At 36.5% G+C, this 22900-nt stretch overlaps 1 protein-coding gene across 5 annotated transcripts in view; it reads left to right on the top strand.

The window, feature by feature from the left end:
- AZIN1 (antizyme inhibitor 1) overlaps positions 1-22395 on the top strand; it is a 30952-nt gene extending 8557 nt beyond the window's left edge. Inside the window, exons 3-14 of one of the 5 annotated variants that reach the window (XM_042253803.2) lie at positions 1680-1735; positions 4733-4878; positions 10170-10367; positions 11916-12089; positions 13090-13262; positions 14833-14967; positions 16550-16631; positions 16998-17072; positions 17659-17821; positions 18943-19058; positions 19639-19853; positions 20072-22395. In XM_042253803.2, the coding sequence (XP_042109737.1) occupies positions 10266-10367; positions 11916-12089; positions 13090-13262; positions 14833-14967; positions 16550-16631; positions 16998-17072; positions 17659-17821; positions 18943-19058; positions 19639-19853; positions 20072-20183 (1347 nt within the window). In that variant the 5' untranslated portion in view covers positions 1680-1735; positions 4733-4878; positions 10170-10265 and the 3' untranslated portion in view covers positions 20184-22395. 5 annotated transcript variants of the gene reach the window in all.
- The last annotated feature ends 505 nt before the right edge of the window (positions 22396-22900 follow it).

Here is a 22900-nt window from a genome sequence, read left to right on the forward strand (position 1 = left end):
ATGAAGGGCTCAAATTATAGGAAAACTTTGGACTGCCTTTTAAATTTCTTAGACTCTAAGCTATAGTAGTTTTTCAGTGGGCTAGATTTTTCAAATTATTTTAACTAGAGCTCCGATTATGATTAATAGATCAGCCCAATGCAAAAATTCTAAAGACTATTTTAGAAAACCAAATTCTCCTAACCAGCAGCTTCTATTAGCAGATCTAATGACGAAGTCAGATTAATTATTAGTATATTCTTTTTAATGTTTTGTTCCTATTGATAAGAATGGAAAAGGAATTCGATTAATTGATTTATCTAGATGGAGCCTTAAAATTTTAAGTATTCATGTTCTCTCTCCTGTTTATTAATATCTACATGCTTTAAAAGGGGCTGCCTTACCTAAATTGAAATTAATTAGGGACATAAAATGCTCTTTATGAATTTACTGCATGGAGCTATTCCTTTGTGTTTTACTGTTGTCAGTAGGAAGGGCAGGTTTTTGGCTCTTTATGGAGAACAGTTAGGGTAATTTAGAGATTCTGTGATGCAAGTCGATTCAGACTTTTTATTAATGATTATTGATAGTCATCAACAGTCACAGTGATGAATAAAGCTATCATTGAAACATACTAGTTTAGGGACTAGTTTTTCAAGTAAGTGTATACCCTTGGCATGCAAAGAGCAGTATTCAGTGGTACCTTATTGCCTGTGTAAAGTAGTGCCCCCAAAAAAGCATTCTTTATAAGCCCAATGGGAATAATAGCCTGTTACTGGATAAAACAGGGTTTGGGGGACATGGTACTATTTCTTTAGGCAAATTTAGGCTTTCCTGGGAGGGCCAAATAGAATAGCAGGCAGTGTAGACCATTCTTAAAGGGGAATAAAATGGTTCTTGCATTTATTACAGAAGATAGTTGAGCTGAGAAAATTAAAGTCACTACCAATCTGTGTATTCCATTACATTCTCTTTAGTCTTAATTTCAGAGTTTTTGAGTTCGGGATTCTTTGCCCTGAAAAAAGCATTTTGAGATACTTAATTCTTTTGATTAGGAGTAAATAAGATATTGTATAAACTGTGTCTTTTAAACTATAAAATCTAGGTAAATTGTAGGCTGCTTTTAGGCTGGCCAGTTGTTCAGACCAGCATAAGGAGCTGTTGCAAGTGAAATGCTCTCACCTACTAGAAAACACAGATCCTTTTGTCCTTCACCTCCATTCCAGGGTCATCTGTGCACACTTAATTAAGCAATTTGTCACAAGCTAACTGAAACAGCCATTTGGCCATCCTTTTTTTCTAATCCAGTGAATAATGTGAAGAACATTGCAGCATGAATAGAAAATACTTGTACAGCATGCTGAGTTGCGAAGGATTAGGCTGATGATGTTTAGTCTGCCCAAACCATACCCAGCCACCACGAGGTCTTCAATGCCTGTATCTGAGTGACTTGCAGCAGTACCCAAGATGATAAACTCTTTTGGAATGCTCTGTTCTAAACTTTTCCCACCTTTATTATCTTATGTAAGCATGCATTTCATTTCTCTAGGATTTACTTGGTGTGAAGTTTTGACTTTTTTCCCTTTATTGTCTAGTTTTGTAAACTTGTGAATGAATTCAGTTGTTCAGATGCTCGATGCATTTGAGTGCTTGGGAACTATATATGACTAATGGCTATTCATTGTTTTGGATGGTGACAGATCATCACAGAAAATCCTATTGGACAACATCACTCTAGGATAATTTTGCCATGAATGTGAGTAGTAGTAGTTGTATTCGTCTTAAAGTATCTATTAATAAGAATCATAGGAATTACACACTGTCACCTTTCTTCCTACATTTGTCTAGTGAAAAGCTGTTCCTCAACTGTAGAGGCTTTTCAGTCTCATATTCTTGTTGAAGAATTCTTCCATTGCCTAGCACATTCTTAAAGTCAAGCTGCCTGCCTGTCTTTATGTGCTCATCAGACTGAAATTAATATTAGGTTTGCATTAAATATATGACTATGGGTTATTTTTTGGCCACACTTTTCTTGCAATACCTTCGTTCCCTAAGTATCGAACCCATGGCCTCTGCAGTAGAAACAGAGTCTTAAACACTGGACTGCCAGGAAATTCCCTATCTCTTGTTTTTTATTACAAAGATCCTTCAGTGCCCAGTTTAAGAGCTGCTAAATTGGTGTATCTTAGCTAATCATCAGGGTTCAGTATGATTGCCATGTGATATTTGACATGACCAAAAGCAGGATGGGATGTCCTAGTATGTTCAACATGGCTACTGATAGCAAACTAAAACTCAAAGTGAGATTGGCTATCCTAAGTTCTGGAAGAGCTCCTATAGGTCAGTGAGAAAAAGGGAAGAAAAGAAAAAGACCCCCCCCCCCACCTCCCACCCCCACCCCCCACCACACACAACAGGAAAATGAACAAAAGGCTTAAAAACAGTTTTTCTCTACAGACTAGCCGTTTCACTCCCAGGTATGTGACCCTAGACTGCAGCACCTAGACCGATGCTCCCTAAACTCCCAGTCAGTAAGATGGACTCCTGTGGCAGAATGTCAGGTAGCACACTACTTGGCTGTTAATTTGTGGACCAGCTAGTTTGCAGATCACTTTTTTAAAAATATTTATTTTGTTGTGCCCAGTCTTAATTGTGGCAGGCCGGATCTTTCAGTTGCAGCATGTGTCTAGTTCCCTGACCAAGGATTGAACTTGGGCGCTCTGCATTGGGAGCACAGAGTCTCAACTACTGGATCACCAGAGAAGTCCTGTGGACCATAATTTGAGTAATGCCCCTCTTGGGTGCATAAATAATAGCAAGAGATTATATGGTGGTTAGGGCTTCCCTGGTGGCTCAGACGGTAAAGCGTCTGCCTACAATGCGGGAGACCTGGGTTTAATCCCTGGGATGGGAAGATCTCCCGGAGAAGGAAATGGCAACCCACTCCAGTATTCTTGCCTGGAAAATCCCGTGGACAGGGGCCTGGGAGGCTACAGTCCTTGGAGTTGCAAACAGACACGACTGAGCTACTTCACATGTGGTGTTATAAACAATATAGCGCATAGGTCCTGTTGTGCATCTATAAAGAATAGTGCACAGCAGTGAAAATTAACAGACTCCAGTCCTGTCTGTCTGTGTGAAGGAATTGAAACTTCAAGTTGAGCAAAAGAAGTTATAGTAGGAAAACAACAGTGATTCCATTCATGGTTCAAAACCAATAAAGCCAATGTTTTATGGGCATATAGGGGAAGAAAAAGATTAAATAACAGGGGAATGATGATTAGAAAAGTCTGAACATGTTTATTCTGTAGGGGATGAGGGGATTCAACCACAACTACCCAGTAATGGTGTGCAGGGGCTTCTAAGGTATTCAGTCCTCTTTACCTGGTGTGTAGTGCAGTAATTATAATGTACATGTGATTTGTATAGTAAAAATAAATTTTCCTCTTGGTGAGGTGGCAGTGAGATCTGCCCTTGGGTACTCAAAACAGTAGTTCATTGCATTTGTTTAAAGGGAATTTCCCTGTGCTGCACCAGGAAAACTAGAAAGCTCGGAACATGATTATGTATTTGGTGTTCATGTTGCATTACAATAGTTATCTGCAGTGTTACTACATTTTAATTACCATAAGGATTTACATAGTTTACTTCCATGCAGGTACACACTTGCTCTAGAAAAAAACTTAGTCTTCACATCAAATAGTCAAGACACTTTTGTTAAGGGAGCCTAATCTTGTCAATCACTTGCAATAGTATATTGCTGTGAAATTCCTTTCTCATTAAGATGTATTATAGAATTTAATGGGAAGCATTTTGCATTGAGTAGCCTTTACCTGAGCATTTCAAACTTAGCCTGTTGGGCTAATTTCCTTTAGGATTTGTGTGTCACCTCCCCCTTTATCTATTTCCTGTTCGTTTTTGTTCTTGTCTTATGGGTGGTTTTTTTTGTGTGTGTGTGTGTGTGTGTGTTCTTACTCTAAAGTTTTTTTCAACCTTATCACCTGAAGAAGAAACCAAAGGGTATTTATTGTCATTATTTTAGGCTTTCCTCTTACTGTCAATGAAAGCAACCCCTGTCTTGATATCCTAAGTATTCAAAATAGGCTGTTACTATCCATCACTTTTTTTTTAATCCATCACTTATTTTTGATCCAGCATGGAAAATTTTTATATGGGCGTATGATCACACAGATTTATTGGCACGTCTTACCTACCAGTTCCGGTATGTGGCTTCCTGGAGGCCTGCTCCAGACCTCATGTTTTTAGTGCCAATGTCATCCTTCTGCTCTTGTGACCAGTTATTTATTTCTAAAGGTACGCTGTGTGGTAAGTAACATTTTTGTGTGAGATGTAGAAGGCAAAGGTGATTTTTGACAGCTTTTTTTTTTTTTTTTTGCTTTGCAAGAGAGGTCTTAGTTTCCTGACTAGGGTTGGAACCTACACTCCCTGCAGTGAAAGCGTGGAGTCTCAACCAGTGGACCACCAGGGAAGTCCTGCATTGTGTCTAGTTTTAAAGCTGTGAGCTGAGTGCTGAGTCATCAAATGCCTATGCAAAAATAATCAAAAAGGTAGAAATAGCCTTAGGTTTCTCCAGGGTAATAGTAGTAGTATAAATTTCAAAATATCTTACATTCTCATTTTTAATGAGTAAAACTCCTTTTAGAAAACTGGTGATGTGTTAAGATTGGGTTCCTGCTTAGATGTCTCTGAAACAGTACTCTCAACTTTTCAGCTCTCCCTGTTCTCCTTCCAGGGAGGTCTTCACTTCAGAAATCCGAGACTCATATTCATCCAGCTTGGTGTCAAGTGGGCTGTTGCTGCCAGAATTATCTTGTGATTATTTGAGAGATGTATCAGTTTCTTCTGAAGTACAATCAACTGTAGAAGCCTTTGTAGCAGGTGTGTAACAAAGCAAGTGCCCAGCTGCTGCAGCCACTCCTCTTGGAGCTTCCCTCTTGATGACAGGAGGACTCATGACCTTATGAAGGCTCTAGGGAGCAGTGTGGTTCTTGGGAGCCTTTGCTTTCCTTGGCAGCTCTTCCTAAAAAATGTATTGTCAAAAAACACCAATATGAAGGTGTAAATAAGGACTGTTAAACACTTTTTTCTTCCCAGCTATGATGTCCAAGAGGAAATTACTTATTATAAATGTAGTATTGTGATTGCAGCAATTGTATTAGCGTAAAATAAGCTGAGCTTTCTTTCACCATATATTAAGATGTTTGTGAAAATAGCTTAAAGGCTCTTGTGAGTAGAGAGCACGTTCTAGGGTCTGTTGATAATAAATTTGGAAACGTCTATTAAAAATGGATTTGCTCTCAAGTTACAAAGCATTTTAAGGAGAACCTAAGATTTAAATGGAGTAAATTTAGTAAAGTTTAATGTGAAAATAAATCAATGTCCAGCAACACTAGGCTGTAGTATATAGTGGTCTATAACATGCTGAAACGAGTAAATCAGTCCTATTTCTGATTTATACACCATTTTTAAAAATGGCACAGTGTGTTGGGTTGGATCAAGGTTGGGTTTGAGTCTACTGCTTTTTTTTTTTTGGACCTTGCACCTAGCTTGCAGGATCAAACCTAGGCATCCTGCAGTGGAAGCACTGAGTCCTAACCACTGGGTCACCAGGAAAAGTCCTTAAGTCTGCATTCTTAACAGAGATTCCTGAAAATTCCCTGTTTTGTGGATTAACTTGGCGGATATGGCATAGAATAAACTCTGCTCCCAACACATACACACTTATTTTCATTCTAACTCCCTAGAACATGCTGTGTCAGATTTTTGGTTTAGTGTTATCACCAAGTAACTATATGTCTCTTGAAAATATTTCAGTCAAATATTTCTTTACTTCAGTGTCTTGTAAAGCAGAAGTGTAGCACATAAGCCTTTTTGCAGCAGTGAACTTTAAACTATTTTTGCTTACATGTGAAGAAAATTGCAAGCATAGACTTCTTAGGGTATGATTATGAACTGCTTTTTAGGACTGCTTCAGTGAGATTGGGCGTAGGAAAGACTCAAGCAAGATCAGCCTACTCTTATCTACCTACTTAAGCCTTTTCAGTTGTTGGAAATACTGGGCTTCCAAGTGAATGTTTCATTTGAGCACAGGGTTTGTTGGCTTAAAATTTGTTAGAAACCAGCTTTCCTGAAGGTTTTTGTGTTTGGTGGATTCTTTTGAGGAAACAGTTTTTTCTGGACATGGCTTTTAGTTTTTAACTGGCTTTTGCTTTTACATGTGGGTCACTTGTGTATATCAAGGTTTTGGCTCCTTTTAAGATGTGAAAGATGGACCTTTTTTTCCAGCATACTATAGGGCATTCTTTGCTGTTGCCACCACAGACCTTCAGTTTCAAAACTCCCATTCTTAGAATCAGTTGTCCTCGGGCCCTCTGTTTCTCAGCACCTGCCATGCGCCAGGAATCTCAAGACCTTCCTAGGGAGCACCTGAGAAGGTAAACCAAGATGGAGCTCCACATGGACCATCTTCTAAGGATAGATGTTATTAGATTGGTTTTAATCAACTTTTATTGCAGGCTCAGTATAATTAAGGAAGTAAAAAATACTACGTTGACACCTTGTTTTAGTGGTTTCAAGTGTGTTAGTCCCCAAATCCTTTTTGTCAGTCCTGCCAATGTAGCAAATTTTATTTTTTTGTCACAGTCCTTTTGTGAGTCAGATGGGGATTGGTAAGCTAACCCTACTTCAGAAGTGAGAGTTCTGTTTCAGTGATTGGAATACAGCCAATCTGCATGCACTCTTAAGTCTTTCCTTTAGAGCAAGGAGTACTTTAACATATTTTTATTCATATTGATACTACATTTATTTGTCAGCTGGTTTAGTTTGACCTTTACTATTAATATTTAAAATCATTTCACTTCTACAAGAGTCTGTAGTGATAGCAAATGTTTGCCTGAGGTGGACAAAAGGACATGAAGAAATTTATCTTTATGATAGTGGTGGTTATACTGGTATATACATTAGTCAGAATGAGGGTGTACATTATTGCATGTAAACTATTGATAAGATTAAAAAAGGAAAAAAGTTTAGGGTTTACCTGAGAATTTAGGCAAGAGATCCAGAAGGAACAAGGTTGTTATGTAGAAACTAGTCTTAAAAAAGGTTTGAAGACTGTAAGAAGGCATGAGAAGATGTTTTGGTACCATATATGAATAAAGTGTAGAGTTGATTAACAACTGTGAGAGTTCATATGTCTGAGAAATGGTTAATTGATTTGGGGATGTCATTGTCTCTATCAAAGAGCCTGAGAGTTGTGTTGGATTTATTACACTTGGCAAAGGTTGGATTTTTTTTATAGATTAAAGGTTTGTGGCAACCTTGTTTTTGGCAATCTGTTGGTGCCATTTTTCCATGAGTATTATTTTTTAGTTACGGTATGTATATTGGGGTTTTGGTGGGGTTTGTTTTTGGTTTTGGTTTTTTTGCACACTTGATAGACTAACCGAACTTGGGGAAACCAAAAAATTTCTGTGACTCGCTTTAATGGGATGCTCGCTTTATTATAGTGGTCTGGAACCAAACCTACAGTTTCTCTGAGATATGCCTGTAATTTTGTCATCAGCATCTCCCAAGCTAGCCTGATTTTTCTGTGCCTCAATAAAATGGAATAATACTGTCATAGTGGTTTTTGAGGGTTAAGAGAATATTGTACAAAGTTTTGGGCACACTGCTTTAAAAAATGTTTGCCTTTAGATTAAGATAGTTTAGCAGGCGTGAGATTTGACTGAATCTGTAGATTATGTAGTTTGAAATAGTTTGAAAAAATCCTTAGGAGAACCCTGGTTCGATCCCTGGGTTGGGAAGATCCCCTGGAGAAGGGAGTGGTACCCACTCCAGTGTTCTGGCCTGGAATCCCATGGACTGTATAGTCAGTCAGTCCCTGGGGCCACAGAGTTGGACACTACTAGGCAACTGTCACTCACGTAACCATAGCCTTACTTAATCTACAAAAATTTGTGAAGAATGTGGGCATTCAGCAGATAAGACTAGGATGAATGGACCTGATGTTTTTGTGACTGTTTAGGATCATAATGTCAGAGGAAAATTAGCCTTCCTGTAAACCCTGTTCAGTCGCTCAGTTGTGTCTGACTCTTTGCAACCCCATGAACTGCAGCACGCCAGGCCTCCCTGTCCATCACCAACTCCCTGAGTTTACTCAAACTCATGTCCATTGAGTCGGTGATGCCATCCAGCCATCTCTAGCTGAAGGAAATTGAGATTCTTTTTGTCCTGACTTTAAAAACTAGAACTTTACATTTGGTAGCAGTTGCCTGTGATGGTCCATAATTGATAAGGTTCCCAGGTAAATACTGCGTAGAGAGTAGAAACTGCTTAGGAATCTGATGAGCTGAAACACCAGGCTAAAGATCTTGATTAAATATTTTTCATTATTAATAGGATAAATTATCTTTTTTAATGTGTAACCTTTATCGTTGTGTGTGCGTTAGTGCAGTTGAATATCCCCCTAAAATCGATGTTCTGATTGGTCTTACATTGCTTAAAATAAACATGTATCCTCAAGCCTAAATGTCTACTTTATGGGCACAGATTTAAATCATTTCTGGTATAACAATCTTAAGATTTTCTCAGTAAACTGAATGTAGTTGACTCCTTGGAAATATAGCTGTTACTGTTTTTAAATTATTTTGTGTATTTCATGAAATTGACTAATGCTGTGGCTTATTGACGAATTTTATTTTGGTGCAACCAAAAAGCTGATACTTCTGAGAACCATTGAAATGAAGTACATTTTTAGGACAAGGGCCTCCACTTGAGCTGAACTCTGGCATAGAGCATGGGGAGGGTAAGAGAAAGGCGGTAATCAAAGAAGACAGGAAAAGCTGTGTATGTTGCCAGGATCTGGTCTCAGTCCATTAAAATTAATGTGGCACCCAGAAATCAGTCCCAGACAAGGAGCAATGACAGCATCTGTCTCAAGAACTTGTTATGTTTATAGACTTTATATTAAAAGAAATCTTTGCCTAAAGTAACCTGGTATGTGTGTATGTGTTAGTCACTCAGTCATGTCTGGCTCTTTGCGACCCCATGAACTGTAGGCTGCCAGGCTCCTCTGTGCATGAAATTCTCCAGGCAAAAGTACTGGAGTGGATGCCATGTCCTTCTCCAGGGGATAAGGACCAGTAAATTCAGCAAAGACGATAAACTTAGGTATGGGCTGCTCCAGAGGACAGTGGATGATTTGGAGAAAGAGGAAAATTTTATTTGATGGGGGAAGAGTTGGATTCAGTATGATGCCTTTTTAAAAAGCAGAGTTCTTAGTAAATAAATGTTCATGATGTATATATAGGTCCCTAACTTATACCTAGTTTCAAATTACAGTGACATTCTTGCATTTCTGGCAGTTAGCTCTTTCAAGTCAGCACTTAAACAAGTGATTGTAATTTTTTTTTTTCCAACAGTTTTTTGAAGTAGTTGACCTTGTATTGCACAGCTATTAAATGACAAAGCCAGGACTAGGTTTTCTGACTTATGTTCCAGAAATATTTTCACCAAATAAGCTTACCTCAAAGAGACTTAATTGTTAACTTGATTGAACTAGTTCTGTTGTAGCTTGTGGTGTGGGATCCAGATAGTCTCCATCAGAGCTACAGATGTCCTCCTGAAGTCAGCCTCCACTTTCACCCATTCCTGTTGTTTACACATCACCTACTCTAGAATTTTACCTAGAAGACGTTTATCTGCAGTTACCTGGTATCACACTGGTACATGACTGGCAGTGTATTGAAGTTCAGACTATTTGGATTGCTTAGCTGCAGACATTTATTTCGCTAGCTTTCTTTACTTAAAATGAGTAAAGTTGTTATATGGGAGAACCACAAAACAAGATGCATAAAAAAGACTGGCTCTGCAATTCTATGTAAATAAGATGATGATGTTGATTTGTAACGTATTCTGCGTATGTTTCAGCTACCTTCTCAAGAAAGAAGCTTGTCATATTAAGCTTGTCTTTTTATGTATAAATTCACATTTGCTTTAAAAGGGCACTAAGGAAAGGATATTGGTGATATAGTGTTTCTGAAAATGGTAAGTGATTACGCAGATTCTTCACTAAATTAGGTTCCTCTTATTAGCACACTCCAACTGACAGCTCATATGTTAAGTTTAATGAAAAAATAATACAGACTTTGAAATAACTTCTATTTTGACAGTTTGTTGCATATTCTAAGGACCCAGACGTAAGGCTTGGTGGCCCGTCTCTTGTTTTTCCTGGTTTATGACTTTCGGCTTTGTGGAATACGGCTGAGATGAAAGGATTTATTGACGATGCAAACTACTCCGTTGGCCTGTTGGATGAAGGAACAAACCTTGGAAATGTTATCGATAACTATGTTTATGAGCATACCCTGGTAAGTGTGTCATATCGGATTTCTTAAAACAGTGTTTATAATAATTTCTGAAATATGAAGCATCATTACTGCTACTTAATATCATTTTTGTTTTGTACTTACTGATACAGTAATTTTTATTGCCTTATGGAAATAATTTGTTTTTGTTGGAGCTAATTTCCTATATTCCCCAAATTTGAAGAAGTGTTTTCAGGTTAGTGATGTTCAGTAATAGGATACCCAAAAGGCTTCTCTTGACCTCTATAGATACGTTTAAGTCTTCTCTCACACTAGCAAAATCCTGCTGCTCTCTTCTGTCATCGGATTTCTTTATTGGGGGTTGTGGAAGAATGACACTTGTCCTACCATTCAGTCTATTCTCTAGCCAAATCATTCCACAGTTAATTCTCTCATGTCATTAGTCTTAGTTAATTTTACAACATTTCCTGGGTCAGAACATTAAGGTGGCAGCTTGTCTTTGGTCAGTATATTCTAATAATGTATATCTTCAAATAATGTGGATTTTAGAAAACTAATATTTTCATGACATTTCAAACAATATCTGAATGTTGTATGTTTTAAATAAAGATTATTTTGTCTGCCATCTAACATTGGGTAATTTATTCTCTGGATGATATGTGTAGTCGTCTCTCTTACCGCCAGGGTAGCTCCAGCTTCAGAATCAATCATTGAATCGCCAGTCCATGTCTGACGTAGGGTGCAGCATGCTTGGGGCTGGTGCATGGGGATGACCCAGAGAGATGTTGTGGGGAGGGAGGTGGGAGGGGGGGTCATGTTTGGGAACGCATGTAAGAATTAAAGATTTTAAAATTAAAATAAATAAATAAATAAATAAAATAAAATTAAATTAAAAAAAAAAAAGAATCAATCATGATCTTTTCCCAGATCTGTAATTAAAATCAGTTTACTTTTTCTTTCCTTCTTTCTATGGCTTGTGGGATCTGAGTTCCCTGACCTAGGGATTGGACCCCAGGCCATGGCAGTGAAAACTGAGTCCCAACCACTGGACTTGGATTTATCTGGCATTTAATGTACTTCTGTGTTTTTAAATTTAGTTTTGTCACCTCTACAAATACTACTAACTTACCTCCTTAAAAATGGATTTCTTTTGTTCCCTTTTACTGTCTTTAACTGCAGTTCACATTGGGGATACGGCTTTTTGTTTAGCATTCCTCATTCTACTCACCTTTTTAGGGAATTAGATCCTGTACTGTTAAAGTAGGTTTAAACAGTTAAGGAATGCATGGAAAGTTATAAGTAATCTCCCTCCCTTCCACTCACCAGAAGTAAAATTGGAACAGTTCTGATGTATAAAGCCAGTCTCATTGACACTGTTTTTTTTTTTTTTAATTTTTTAAATCTAAGAGAAAATTTTTTGTGTCAGCATAGCACAGCAAACAGTCAAATTTAAAAAGAAACCAGCCTTAAATGTGGTGGTATGTAAATATTTATCTTGGCTCATTTGTGGAGGAAAAGGGGAGTTCTTTCCTACTTAACAATACTCTGTTTTCTGTGGTTCTTCTGTTTCTTTTTTCATAACTATAATAGACAGGGAAAAATGCATTTTTTGTGGGAGATCTTGGAAAGATTGTGAAGAAGCACAGTCAATGGCAGAACATAGTGGCTCAGATAAAGCCGTTCTATACGGTGAAGTGCAACTCCACTCCAGCTGTGCTTGAGATTTTGGCAGCTCTTGGAACTGGATTTGCTTGTTCTAGTAAAGTAAGTCATTTTCATTACTTTGTTATTGAACTGCCACATTTTAAAATTGACTAATGTTTTGGTGGGACTTCCCTGTTGGCTCGGTGGCAAAGAAATCCACCTGCCAATGTGGGAGACTCGGGTTCAATCCCTAGGTTGGAAAGATACCCTGGAGAAGGAAATGGCAACCTGTTCCAGTATTCTTGTCAGGGAAATTCCATGGACAGAGGGGCGTGTTGCAAAGAGACATGACTTAGCAACTAAAAACAACATTTGGTGACCAGTAGCAGTAGAACAATTGTGAGGAAATTTGACTTCTGGATGCATTTTTTAAGTTGTTTAAATTTTCCGTTTAATACTGCAAATTTACTAACTTTCAAATATACCAATGAAAGGAACATTATGGTGAGATGAGACTTTAAGCTTTATCTTTAATCAGAAACTTTTATTTGTTCCTCATTCTTAGCCTAGAGCTAGTTTGATCAAGTTACTTCTGAAGACAGCAAGATAATATCCTAAACTGGGAGATTTCTCTGTTGGTAATGATAGGCATACCTCAGAGATGCTATGGATTGAGTTCCAGACCACTGCAGTAGAGCGAGTCACAATGAATTTTTTTTCATTTCCCAGTTTGTATAAAAGTTATGTTTGTACTATGTTGTAGTCTATTAACTATACAGTAGCATTATGTCTAAAATATAATGTACATACCTCAAAAAAGAATGCTGTTGAAAAAAATGGTGCCTGCAGACTTGTTCAGCACAAGGTTGCCACAAATCTTCAGTTTTAAAAATGGAACTATCTGCAGACCACAATAAAATGAGATGCCTGTATACCTTTTAGAAGGTTTTTAACAGAGTATAATATAGCAAGCATTACCAGAATATGAACTGTGATGTATATAATCCTAATTTAACCTTACATAATTTGAATTTAACCAAAAAATAAAGGTATATGGCAGTGATTGAAAAGTAATAGAAAGCTTACCTTTTAGATGACACTGTTTAAAATCTGTTTTTAGACTGAAATGGCTTTAGTGCAAGAATTGGGTGTATCTCCAGAAAACATCATTTGCATAAGTCCTTGCAAGCAAGTGTCTCAGATAAAGTATGCAGCAAAAGTTGGAGTTAATATCATGACATGTGACAATGAAGTTGAATTGAAGAAAATTGCACGTAACCACCCAAATGCCAAGTAAGTGTAAAGTTAGGTGCAAGGGAATATTTTTTTACCTAGGATTTGGGGTTGTCTTTAGTCTGGGAAAGGGAGGGGGGCATTTATATAGAGCAGTGGTTATATATTGTAATTATTGCAACTTACTACACAGAAAATACTACTAGCATTTTTATTGGTTATTTCTGATCCTTCATGGGCAATTAGGATGAGATAAGGATATTTTGGGATATTATGTATAATCTTTAATTCAAGGAAGAAAATCTGGTTGGTAGAATGATCAGATTAAAGCTATGGCTATATTTTCACAATTATATTAACCATTCTAGTTATTTGTCATATTAGGAACAGAATGTGTTCTGCTCAGATTTTTTCCTTCTAACTGAGGGTTTAATCTGCCCTTAGCCTCGGTTTCTTAGATGGTTGTCCATTGTGTCAGTGTCTTAGGAACCTAGTCCTTAAGTTCCTTCTCTTCAAACAGGAAGTTTAACGTTTTTACTTGTACCCTACATGGGTCCCAAGATTGATTTTCCAACTAAAAACTTTACTGTTTAAAAACAAAACTTTAGGACTTCCCTGGTGGTCCAGTGGTTAAGACTGAGCTCCCAGTGCAGGGGGCATGGATTTGATCCCTGGCTGGGGAGTATCCCACGTACCACACAGTGCAGCCAAAAAATAAATAAATGTAAGTTCGCCATGCTTCAAACAAAAAACAAATTTTAAGGCAAAATAAATATTACCATGAACTGGTATATCAAGAGGATTCTATATAGCCTATGCTAAAAGTATACTAGTACACAATTTGCTTTTTAATAAGTTACTGTGTGTTATATGTTACCAAAAATGTGTATCATGTCCATATTTTCGTTACATTGATAATTTTCTGACTGACTTTAATGGTATTCTTTGAAAGGTATCCTATAGGTAGAATAACTTTGCTTTTACAAATAGCAGTTTTGTATAATTGTTTTTAAGTGATTTGTGGTCACTCAGAGATGGCCTGACAGTGCTGATCACTTTGTCATGGTTGTCATGGTTGGGAAGGAAACACCAAACAGATTTGGATCAGTAGTTGAAAAGGCTGCTGTTAAGATACATTAAAAAATTTTTTTTTCTTGTTAGATCTATTTGATTAATTGGAAGAATGGTTCCGAATAAGTGGTAGAAAGTTAGCTAGCTAGAACTTTTTAAGGAAATTGAAGCATTTAAAGCCCTGATCGTTTTTACTGAAAGACAGTAATGGCATTGCTATTCAATTTAGTCTTTCTAGGTGGATTTATGGACTGATGGACTTCATTTGAAAGTAATGTCGTCTTTCATTACAGAGCCCAACCGACTCTTGCTGCTACAACAGAGTCTTAACTTCCTGCATTTTCCAAATTCCCATCCTTGTAAGCTTCATGCTTTAGTCCCTAATTGCTAGTTTTTTCTCTATACAGGATTGTTTTTCATTAGGTTCACTTGATTCATCCGACGCTGGATTATGGAGCACTGACAACATTATCAACACACTTCCTACAATCTTCAGGCTTCACATGTGCTGATGATGATGTAAACCAACTCTGCCCCAATCATCTTCCCCTTCTCTTAGGGTCTTACTACATATTGCAACAGAAGATAGTATTGGAGGTGAAGAGGGTAACATGAAGTTTGGCACTACCCTGAAGAACTGTAGGCATCTTTTGGAATGTGCTAAGGAACTTGATGTCCAAATTATTGGAGTAAAGTGAGTAGTTGTTTTAAACTTCATTTTGTGGTGATAATCTTAGTCTTTCTGTTTACCAGTTTAGGTTTTCTTTTGTATAAACGTTAATAGATAAAATTTCTGGTTTACTATACATAGTTTTCTTAGTTTAGGAAAATAAATGTTTATACTATTTTGTACTTGTATGTTCCTCCCCTTCACTTAGTAAAGGGAGAAAATAGTAAATAACAGTTCGGTTAGTAATTTAAATCACTTCTTTTTAAATTGAGTGGAAGGGTTTACTAGAATTCTGATGAATACCAAAATGGTTGTTGGACATGTCATTTCAATTTTTCTTTTTCCCATCCCAAGACTTTTTGTTTTCCCCTTTTTAATCCCTCAGGGGCACTTCAAAAAATCAGTAGACTACTTTTTCCTCTCAGTTTTTATGTATGAGGAACCTGAGACCCAGAGAGTTAATGGTTTGATCATAGTTTCTGAACCATGATCTGAATCAGATTTGGAGCAGTGACCGACAGATTTTAAAATCATTCATAAAGATGGATAAAGAATCACCACTGTTAAACTTAATTCTCCCTTAGCTGACCATATTGACAGTATTTGAAAGTTTTCATATTTCAGTTTATTGTTAACACACAGGAAAATTGATTGGAGGTGTATTCTGTGAATTTTAACATTTTTTTAACCACTGCCACAATCGATACAGAAAGGACCATATTTTAATTAAATCTTTAAATTTAATTTTATTTAATTTTTGGTCTTGTAGCACAGCTTGTCAAATCTTAGTTTCCTGACAGAGTTTAAACACAGGGTTCCACTGCAGGGTCTGCAGTGGAAGGGCAGAGTCCTAACCACTGGACCACCAGGGAATTCCCTCAAATTTAAAAGTCCAAATCTTTGATAAGTATCACTATTAATGAGCAGTACTAACAATTATCAGTATTGCTCAACTGAATTAATTAATAACTTGTAGTTATTTCTCAGTAGGTAACTTTTTTTAAAAAAAGATTTGTTTGGCTACACTGGGTCTCATTGCTGCAAGCTGGCTTTCTCTAATTCTGGAGAGCAGAGGTTACTCTGGCTTTTCTTGTGGAGTGCAAGAGATGCTTGGGCTTTAGTAGTTGCAGCTCAAGGGGTTAGTTGCTCTGTGGCATGTGGGATCTTCCAGGGATCAAGCCTGTGTCCCCTGTGTTGGCAAGTGGATTCTTAACCACTGGACCACCAGGGAAGTCCCACAATAGATTTGTATATTTTCAGGTAAAATTGTGCATTCAAAATTGAAGATTTTGTTGCCCAGTTTTATTGGGTGATTGTTACTTTTGGTAAAGTAACAATTTATTGTTATTTTACCATATAAAAAGTGTGTCCCTATCTGATAGCTATGAAATATAACTGATAACTTCTTATTTAAAAAATTATTACCCAAACACTGCCTTTTCTAAAAGGCTGGTATTGTAACTTGGATAATTAGAGGTTCATGTTTCTAATGCTTTAAATATTGAGTAAAGTTAATGTGAACACTTTTTTGTGTGAATATGGTGAGTTAGAAAGGAACGGCCTCTAAAATTTGCTGTACCTTCAAATTTATTACTCTGTCTTTCAGATTTCATGTTTCAAGTGCTTGCAAAGAATCTCAAGTATATGTACATGCTCTATCTGATGCTCGATGTGTGTTTGACATGGCTGTAAGTTTTTCCCTTAAATTATTTTGCTTTTTAACCCAAGATGTTATTTAAGACAAATATTCAGCTGCTTTTCTACTTCTAAAGTATTCTGAGCGTACTTACTTATGACATGCACATTTTAAAACATGGGTGTAGAGAGATGCAATAGTTACTTACTTGTTATGTGTTTAAAGACAGTACAGACAATAGCAGGAAAATATAATGAAATAATCCACCTCTGTTAGTAGAAAGCAAGAAATTTACTAAAGGTCAGAACAGATTATTTACCTCCCTTAGAGGAGGTAAATAATGTGTGTGTGATGTCCCTGTATGCATTACAATTTGGAACAGCATTTTAAGATTTTTTTCCCCCTCTTGCATCTCTAGGGAGAATTTGGCTTCACGATGAACATGTTAGACATTGGTGGAGGCTTCACAGGAACTGAATTTCAATTGGAGGAGGTAAACATTGTTCAGTGGATGGACACACTGGACTAATGTCTCATTCTTTTCTGCTTACATGGTAGATTTGTAGACTAGAGTTTTTAGAGCAGCAACTAAAGCTGTAATATTGTGTAAAATTTGTAAGAAAATGAATAGGTAATAGAAGACCTTGGAAAAGTTTAAACTCTGTAGCATAATTTTATCATGGAAAGTGTGTTTTCAGTGCTTGATGACAAGGATTAATTCATTCATCACTTACAGAGCTTGAACTGTTCTATCCATATACACTTCAGTTCGCACCTTCCTCCGGTATAGAAACTGATTGGAAATTTTGCTCCTTCATCACTAGTGATTGACTATAGAAACAATGACTTTTCAATCACTAGGAGCCATTTGCCACTGGAATTATAACTTTTTAAATTAATGTCATTCTGATGGTTAGAAAACCAGCTTCAGTGATGTGAAAGCCTGCTTTATTTCTAAGCTTCATAGTCGTAATTCAGCTAGTTAATGTTCCTAAAAAATTTAATTGCTGTTAATCTCTTAATGTTGTGAATTATCTAATCCAATATTGAAACCATAATATGAGTTTTTAAATCCATAGGTTAATCATGTTATCAGCCCTTTGTTGGATGTCTACTTTCCTGAAGGATCTGGCATCAAGATAATTTCTGAACCTGGAAGCTACTTTGTGTCTTCTGCATTTACACTTGCAGTTAATATCGTTGCAAAGAAAGTTGTTGAAAATGATAAGTTTTCCTCTGGAGGTAAGTTAAAAGTTTATAGTTTTCTGTTAGTAAATCCAATTAGTTTGAAGATGAGTTCATCAGATACTATCACATGTAAATATAATTTTGGACATTTGATGGCTTATGACATTATGGGTATTCTTCATCCATCTGTAGGGAGGAGCTAGGGAGCTTTTCAAAATGCCATAACTAACATTCCACTCCATCAGACTCTTCTCAAAGCTGATGTTTAGATAGGCTTATGTTAGATTAACTTCCCCGGGTGATTGATTCCCTTTAAGAACCAGTACAATCTCATCCCTATCAAAATAAAATAATTTTCATATCTTAAAATTTATTTGTTTTGTTCAATTTTGATTATTTTCCCAGCATAGATTAGTTTGGACTGCCCTTGAACTTCTTGTAAGTGGGATCATGTATATTCTTCTGTTTAAGACAGCTCAGTATAATATTTGATAGAGCATTTCGTTTTACATTTATTGCCAATTATATTCCACTGTTGGAATGCATATACTTTGTCTCCAGTCTCCTGCCATGAATATTTGATCATTTCCAGTTTTTGGCTATTAAGGATAAAATTACTGTTACTATATTATTATACAGTACTACAAGTATTGTGGACATTTTTCTTAGGTGAATGATGTAAGAATAGAATTGCTGGGTCAAAAAAAAAAAAAAAAAAAGAATTGCTGGGTCAGAGAGTAGATGTTCACAACTATTTCAAAATGGTGTTGCTGTTTTACTCCTCTGCTGGCAATGTATATATGCAAGTTCTGATTGCTCCCACCTTTGCTAATTTCTTTTTTTGGTCATTGCTAAATTTTATCCACTCAGTAGGTGTGTGTTGTGGTATCACAGTGTAGTTTTAATTTGCATTTACCTGGTGAGTAATGATGTAGAGCAGCTTTTTTTTTTTTTTTTTTTATGTGTTCATTGGTTATCCTCCTTGGTGAAGTGTGTTCAGTATTTTAAGTTAACGGTTTTAAGTTATGTCAGTATATATCACTTTATATTTTGAAGAATGTGAAACCTATGAGTCAATTCTATAAATACTAATTCAGACTTTGATATGCCTTTTAGCTGTTTTACTGTAAGTTCATCTTTGCCTTTCCTGTTTTTGTGTTTTGTTTTTTTTACAGTAGGAAAGACCGGAAGTGATGAACCAGCCTTCATGTATTATATGAATGATGGTGTTTATGGTTCTTTTGCAAGTAAACTGTCTGAGGACTTAAATACCATTCCAGAGGTTCACAAGGCAAGTTTGATTACGATTATTATAAAACCTGCTTATTTGGCAGTTTCTGAATGGAGCTGTTATTTTTAGGATGCATCCCAGTTTAAAAATTGTATCTATTTTTGGATGTGCTGGGTCTTCTTACTGCACAGGCTTTTCTCTAGCTGTGGCAGCCAGGAGCTCCCAGGCTCTAGAGCACAGGCTCAGTAGTTGTGGTGCATGGACTTAGTTGCTCTGTGCCACATGGGGTCTTCCCAGATCAGGGATCGAACCTATTTCTCCTGCGTTGGCAGGCAGTATTCCTTGCCACTGAGTCACTAGGGAAGCCCTCATCCCAATTTCAAAGAAATATTTTAGAATGGGGGAAGGTTGCCCCTTTTGGGGGGGTTTGTATTTCTCTGAGTCCTGTTAAGTCCTTTGTTCTGTAAATTGCTTCCTTAGATGGAGTTAAGGAGGAGTATCACTGCCCTTGGCTCTAGGCCTTTCTTCAGGGGCACATTTGATTTGAAATGGTGAAAAAACGAACGCTCTTATCCACCTTCAAGTTCATTGCCTGCCTGAGTTAAAAGCTTACCAAAAAGAAAACTTTTTTGTCCTACAGAAATACAAGGCAGATGAGCCTCTGTTTACAAGCAGCCTTTGGGGTCCATCCTGTGATGAGCTTGATCAAATTGTGGAAAACTGTCTTCTTCCTGAGCTGAATGTGGGAGATTGGCTTATCTTCGATAACATGGGAGCAGATTCTCTCCATGAACCATCTGCTTTCAATGATTTTCAGAGGCCAGCTATTTATTACATGATGTCCTACAGTGATTGGTAAGATGGATTGTTTTTTTAAAGCAGATTGGATATCTGAGGTGACAGGGTTTGCTAGTTTTAATTCTACAATGAATGCACAACTTAAAAGTAATAACAGAATGATCTTTTAAGCGTAATTGGAAGACCAGTTATTTTATAGTTCTTTTCATTGTCTGTTTGTTGTGTGGTTGTGTGGTCTTTGTGCTTAAACTCAGATGTCTTAATTTTTCTCTTAGGTATGAGATGCAAGACGCTGGGATCACTTCAGACACGACGATGAAGAGCTGCTTCTTTGTGCCTTCTTGCATTCAGCTGAGCCAAGAAGACAACTTTCCCACTGAAGCTTAAGCAGGCATTAACGCTTCTGTAGATCTGAAGTTGCAGGTTAATAAGCTTGTCTGGTCTACATTCCAGTGTGGAAAAAATTTAAACAATCTTATTCTGTTAATTCTCTTGGAAACAAAAACTACTAGTAATAACTATTTGGGACCAGACAAAATCAGCTCTATAATTCACTGGGGGTAATTGGGAAATTAAGATAATGTATCCAGATTTAAACCTACCAGTTTGCCCTACCCCTTAAGCGTTTAAAATAAAATATGCAACAAAATGGATGACTTAGTGGAGATGGAAGCCCATTAATTGGGTTCCCCATTAAACCGTTTACATACAAGTACACAGTTTTTATACTAAGGATTCGTGTTTAAAAGTCTTGTAAAGTTAATGTCTTTCACCCAGATATATCAACTGTCAGTGGAAGACCAGTGTGACTTCATTAGATACGTTTAGTGTATTTAGAATGTGTAAATTTGTGCTTTGAACTGTAGTTTAATAAATGTAAAATTGCATCATAGTATTTGTTGTATTTGACCTAATGTAACCTTGTATGATTGCAATAAAATTTTGTGTAGATTTTACTGTTTTTTCAGGCTAAAATTTTGGGAAAGGGGCTAGCTAGCAAAGGTAGTTTTGAAATAGATGTGTATCTGGGCTGTTTCGAAGGTTATTTTCCTTTATAGCCCATTTAAGTTTAGTTTGGCTTAGTACATTTTTCAGTTATTTAATTAGTAATTTAAGTAAAATGTTTGGTAAATCATTGTTGTGATGTTCAGATTCATTATGGAGAGTTGATGTGCAGTAAGCATGATGTTTAACAATTTTAACACCAAAAATGTTAATCCTGCATAAACCAATTGTAATAATTAATAGGTGTTTCTGTATAGATAGAATGCATAGAGTACCTTAGTAAATCTTTGAATCACAAATCTTTTGGCTGAAATGGAAGATTCTATTAAATACTTGGAATAAACTTTGGGGAGGGAAATGCAGAATACTCTGCTGCGCACTAAATCTTAAAGAAGGGCTACATCTATATCCAGAAACCTGACGCTCCTTTGCACGGAATATTATTTAAATTCAGAGCTGTGAGGGGATGGGGTGAAGCACACCTATTTTCAGTTTCTCGATTGCAGTGATTTCAAATTAGGGTTTGTTTTGTTGTTCACTTAGTTTCCTGTTATTTCCCATTTGTTCAGCAGCTTAGTGTAATTAGTTTTCATGCTTTTCATACTAAAATTTTATGGTGATTGGGGAAGTGAGTTAGAGTCACTAACCTGACAGTTGTTGCCAGGAATTTGCGTTGTTCATGGCTAGTATATTAGTAATCCTAGATCTCAGAATCACAATAGTAATAAAGTAAACAACAGGGGTCATTTTTTCCTAACTTATTCTATGTTCAGATGTGGAATTTCTGTCTCCCAAGAGGAAATGTGACTTCACTTTGGTGCCAATGGACAGAAAATTCTGCGTGTGCTACATAGGAGAAGTTTGGGATGCACTTAATAGCTGGTTTTTACACCTTGATTTCAAGGTGAAAAGAAATTGATCATGAATCTAATAAATTTCAATCTCTTAAACCAGTAGGTGCTTAATATTTTTGATTTGATTAATTCCCATTTGAATTTTATGGGTTCTATTAATTGAAAAAGGACTCCAGTCCACTGTCATCTAATTACCCTTGGAATTTTCCAAGGTATAATGTGGGGTTTTATGCAAAATTCCGAGCTACCATGCAACTTTTTTTAACTGTAATGAGGAGGAGGAATTGCTCCTAACCTTCTTTACATGTTGTGCTTTTTGGTTCAGAAATGCCAAATCTTTTAAGAGATGGTACAACTTTGAGTCCTTGGCTTGACTATATAACTTTGAGCTTCGTGGCATGTCAGTTTTGCCGTATTTCAAGGAGAGCTATTCTGTGTATAACAGCTCAGAGTTGCAAGTACCACATGTGAACGATACGGTAACTTTAAAAAATGTTTGTGTTGTATTTGAAGACTGTTTGCCATAAATCTAAAGTTTGATCTTAATGTATTTCAATTTGGTATGCTAAAAAAAGTACTGAATTAATGTAACAGTCTTTTTTAAAAAAAATCAATATTGTAAGTTCAGAATTTAACTGAAAATATAAAACCCAAATGATTTCTATATGGTAAATTGAACTGTAAAGGTAACTTGTGTGTGATTCTGAATACACAGATAAAATGTTTTTAATTCCTCCTTACGTTTTAGTTTTGCTTTGGCTTTTGTTGCGAAAGAGTTGAAATTTTACTTACCAGCTTTGTGTACATTGACTTGCAAGCATTCTTTCAAAATCTTACTTTATTACATAATAACAAATTGAATCTGGTAAAATGATTCTGGGTATTACATATGGAATACTGAAGACTTTGATAAAATCAATATGTGTATATATATATATATATGGTCACAAAGATTTTTCTAGGGTCACTTTTTTTAGATACATTAATTCACCAGCTTCCTAACAGTTTTTAGACTTAAATAGTTCTGTATAAATTAAGCTAGGGATTCCTTCTGAGTAAGATGGGCACTGATATCAGTGAATGCAAATTTAGATTTAAAAAGTCACACCAGTTCTCTTTTTGTCCCTTTCTGGGGAGTTACTCTCAATTTCCTTGTGGTAATTAACAGGTAGGTAACTTGATCAGTAATATAGTGAAGAATGCTTGCTTAATTGGTTTGGAAGAGTGAAAGAAAAAGTTTCTTAG

The sequence above is a fragment of the Ovis aries genome, chromosome 9 (assembly GCF_016772045.2).
Source record: "Ovis aries strain OAR_USU_Benz2616 breed Rambouillet chromosome 9, ARS-UI_Ramb_v3.0, whole genome shotgun sequence".
NCBI lineage: Eukaryota > Metazoa > Chordata > Mammalia > Artiodactyla > Bovidae > Ovis > Ovis aries.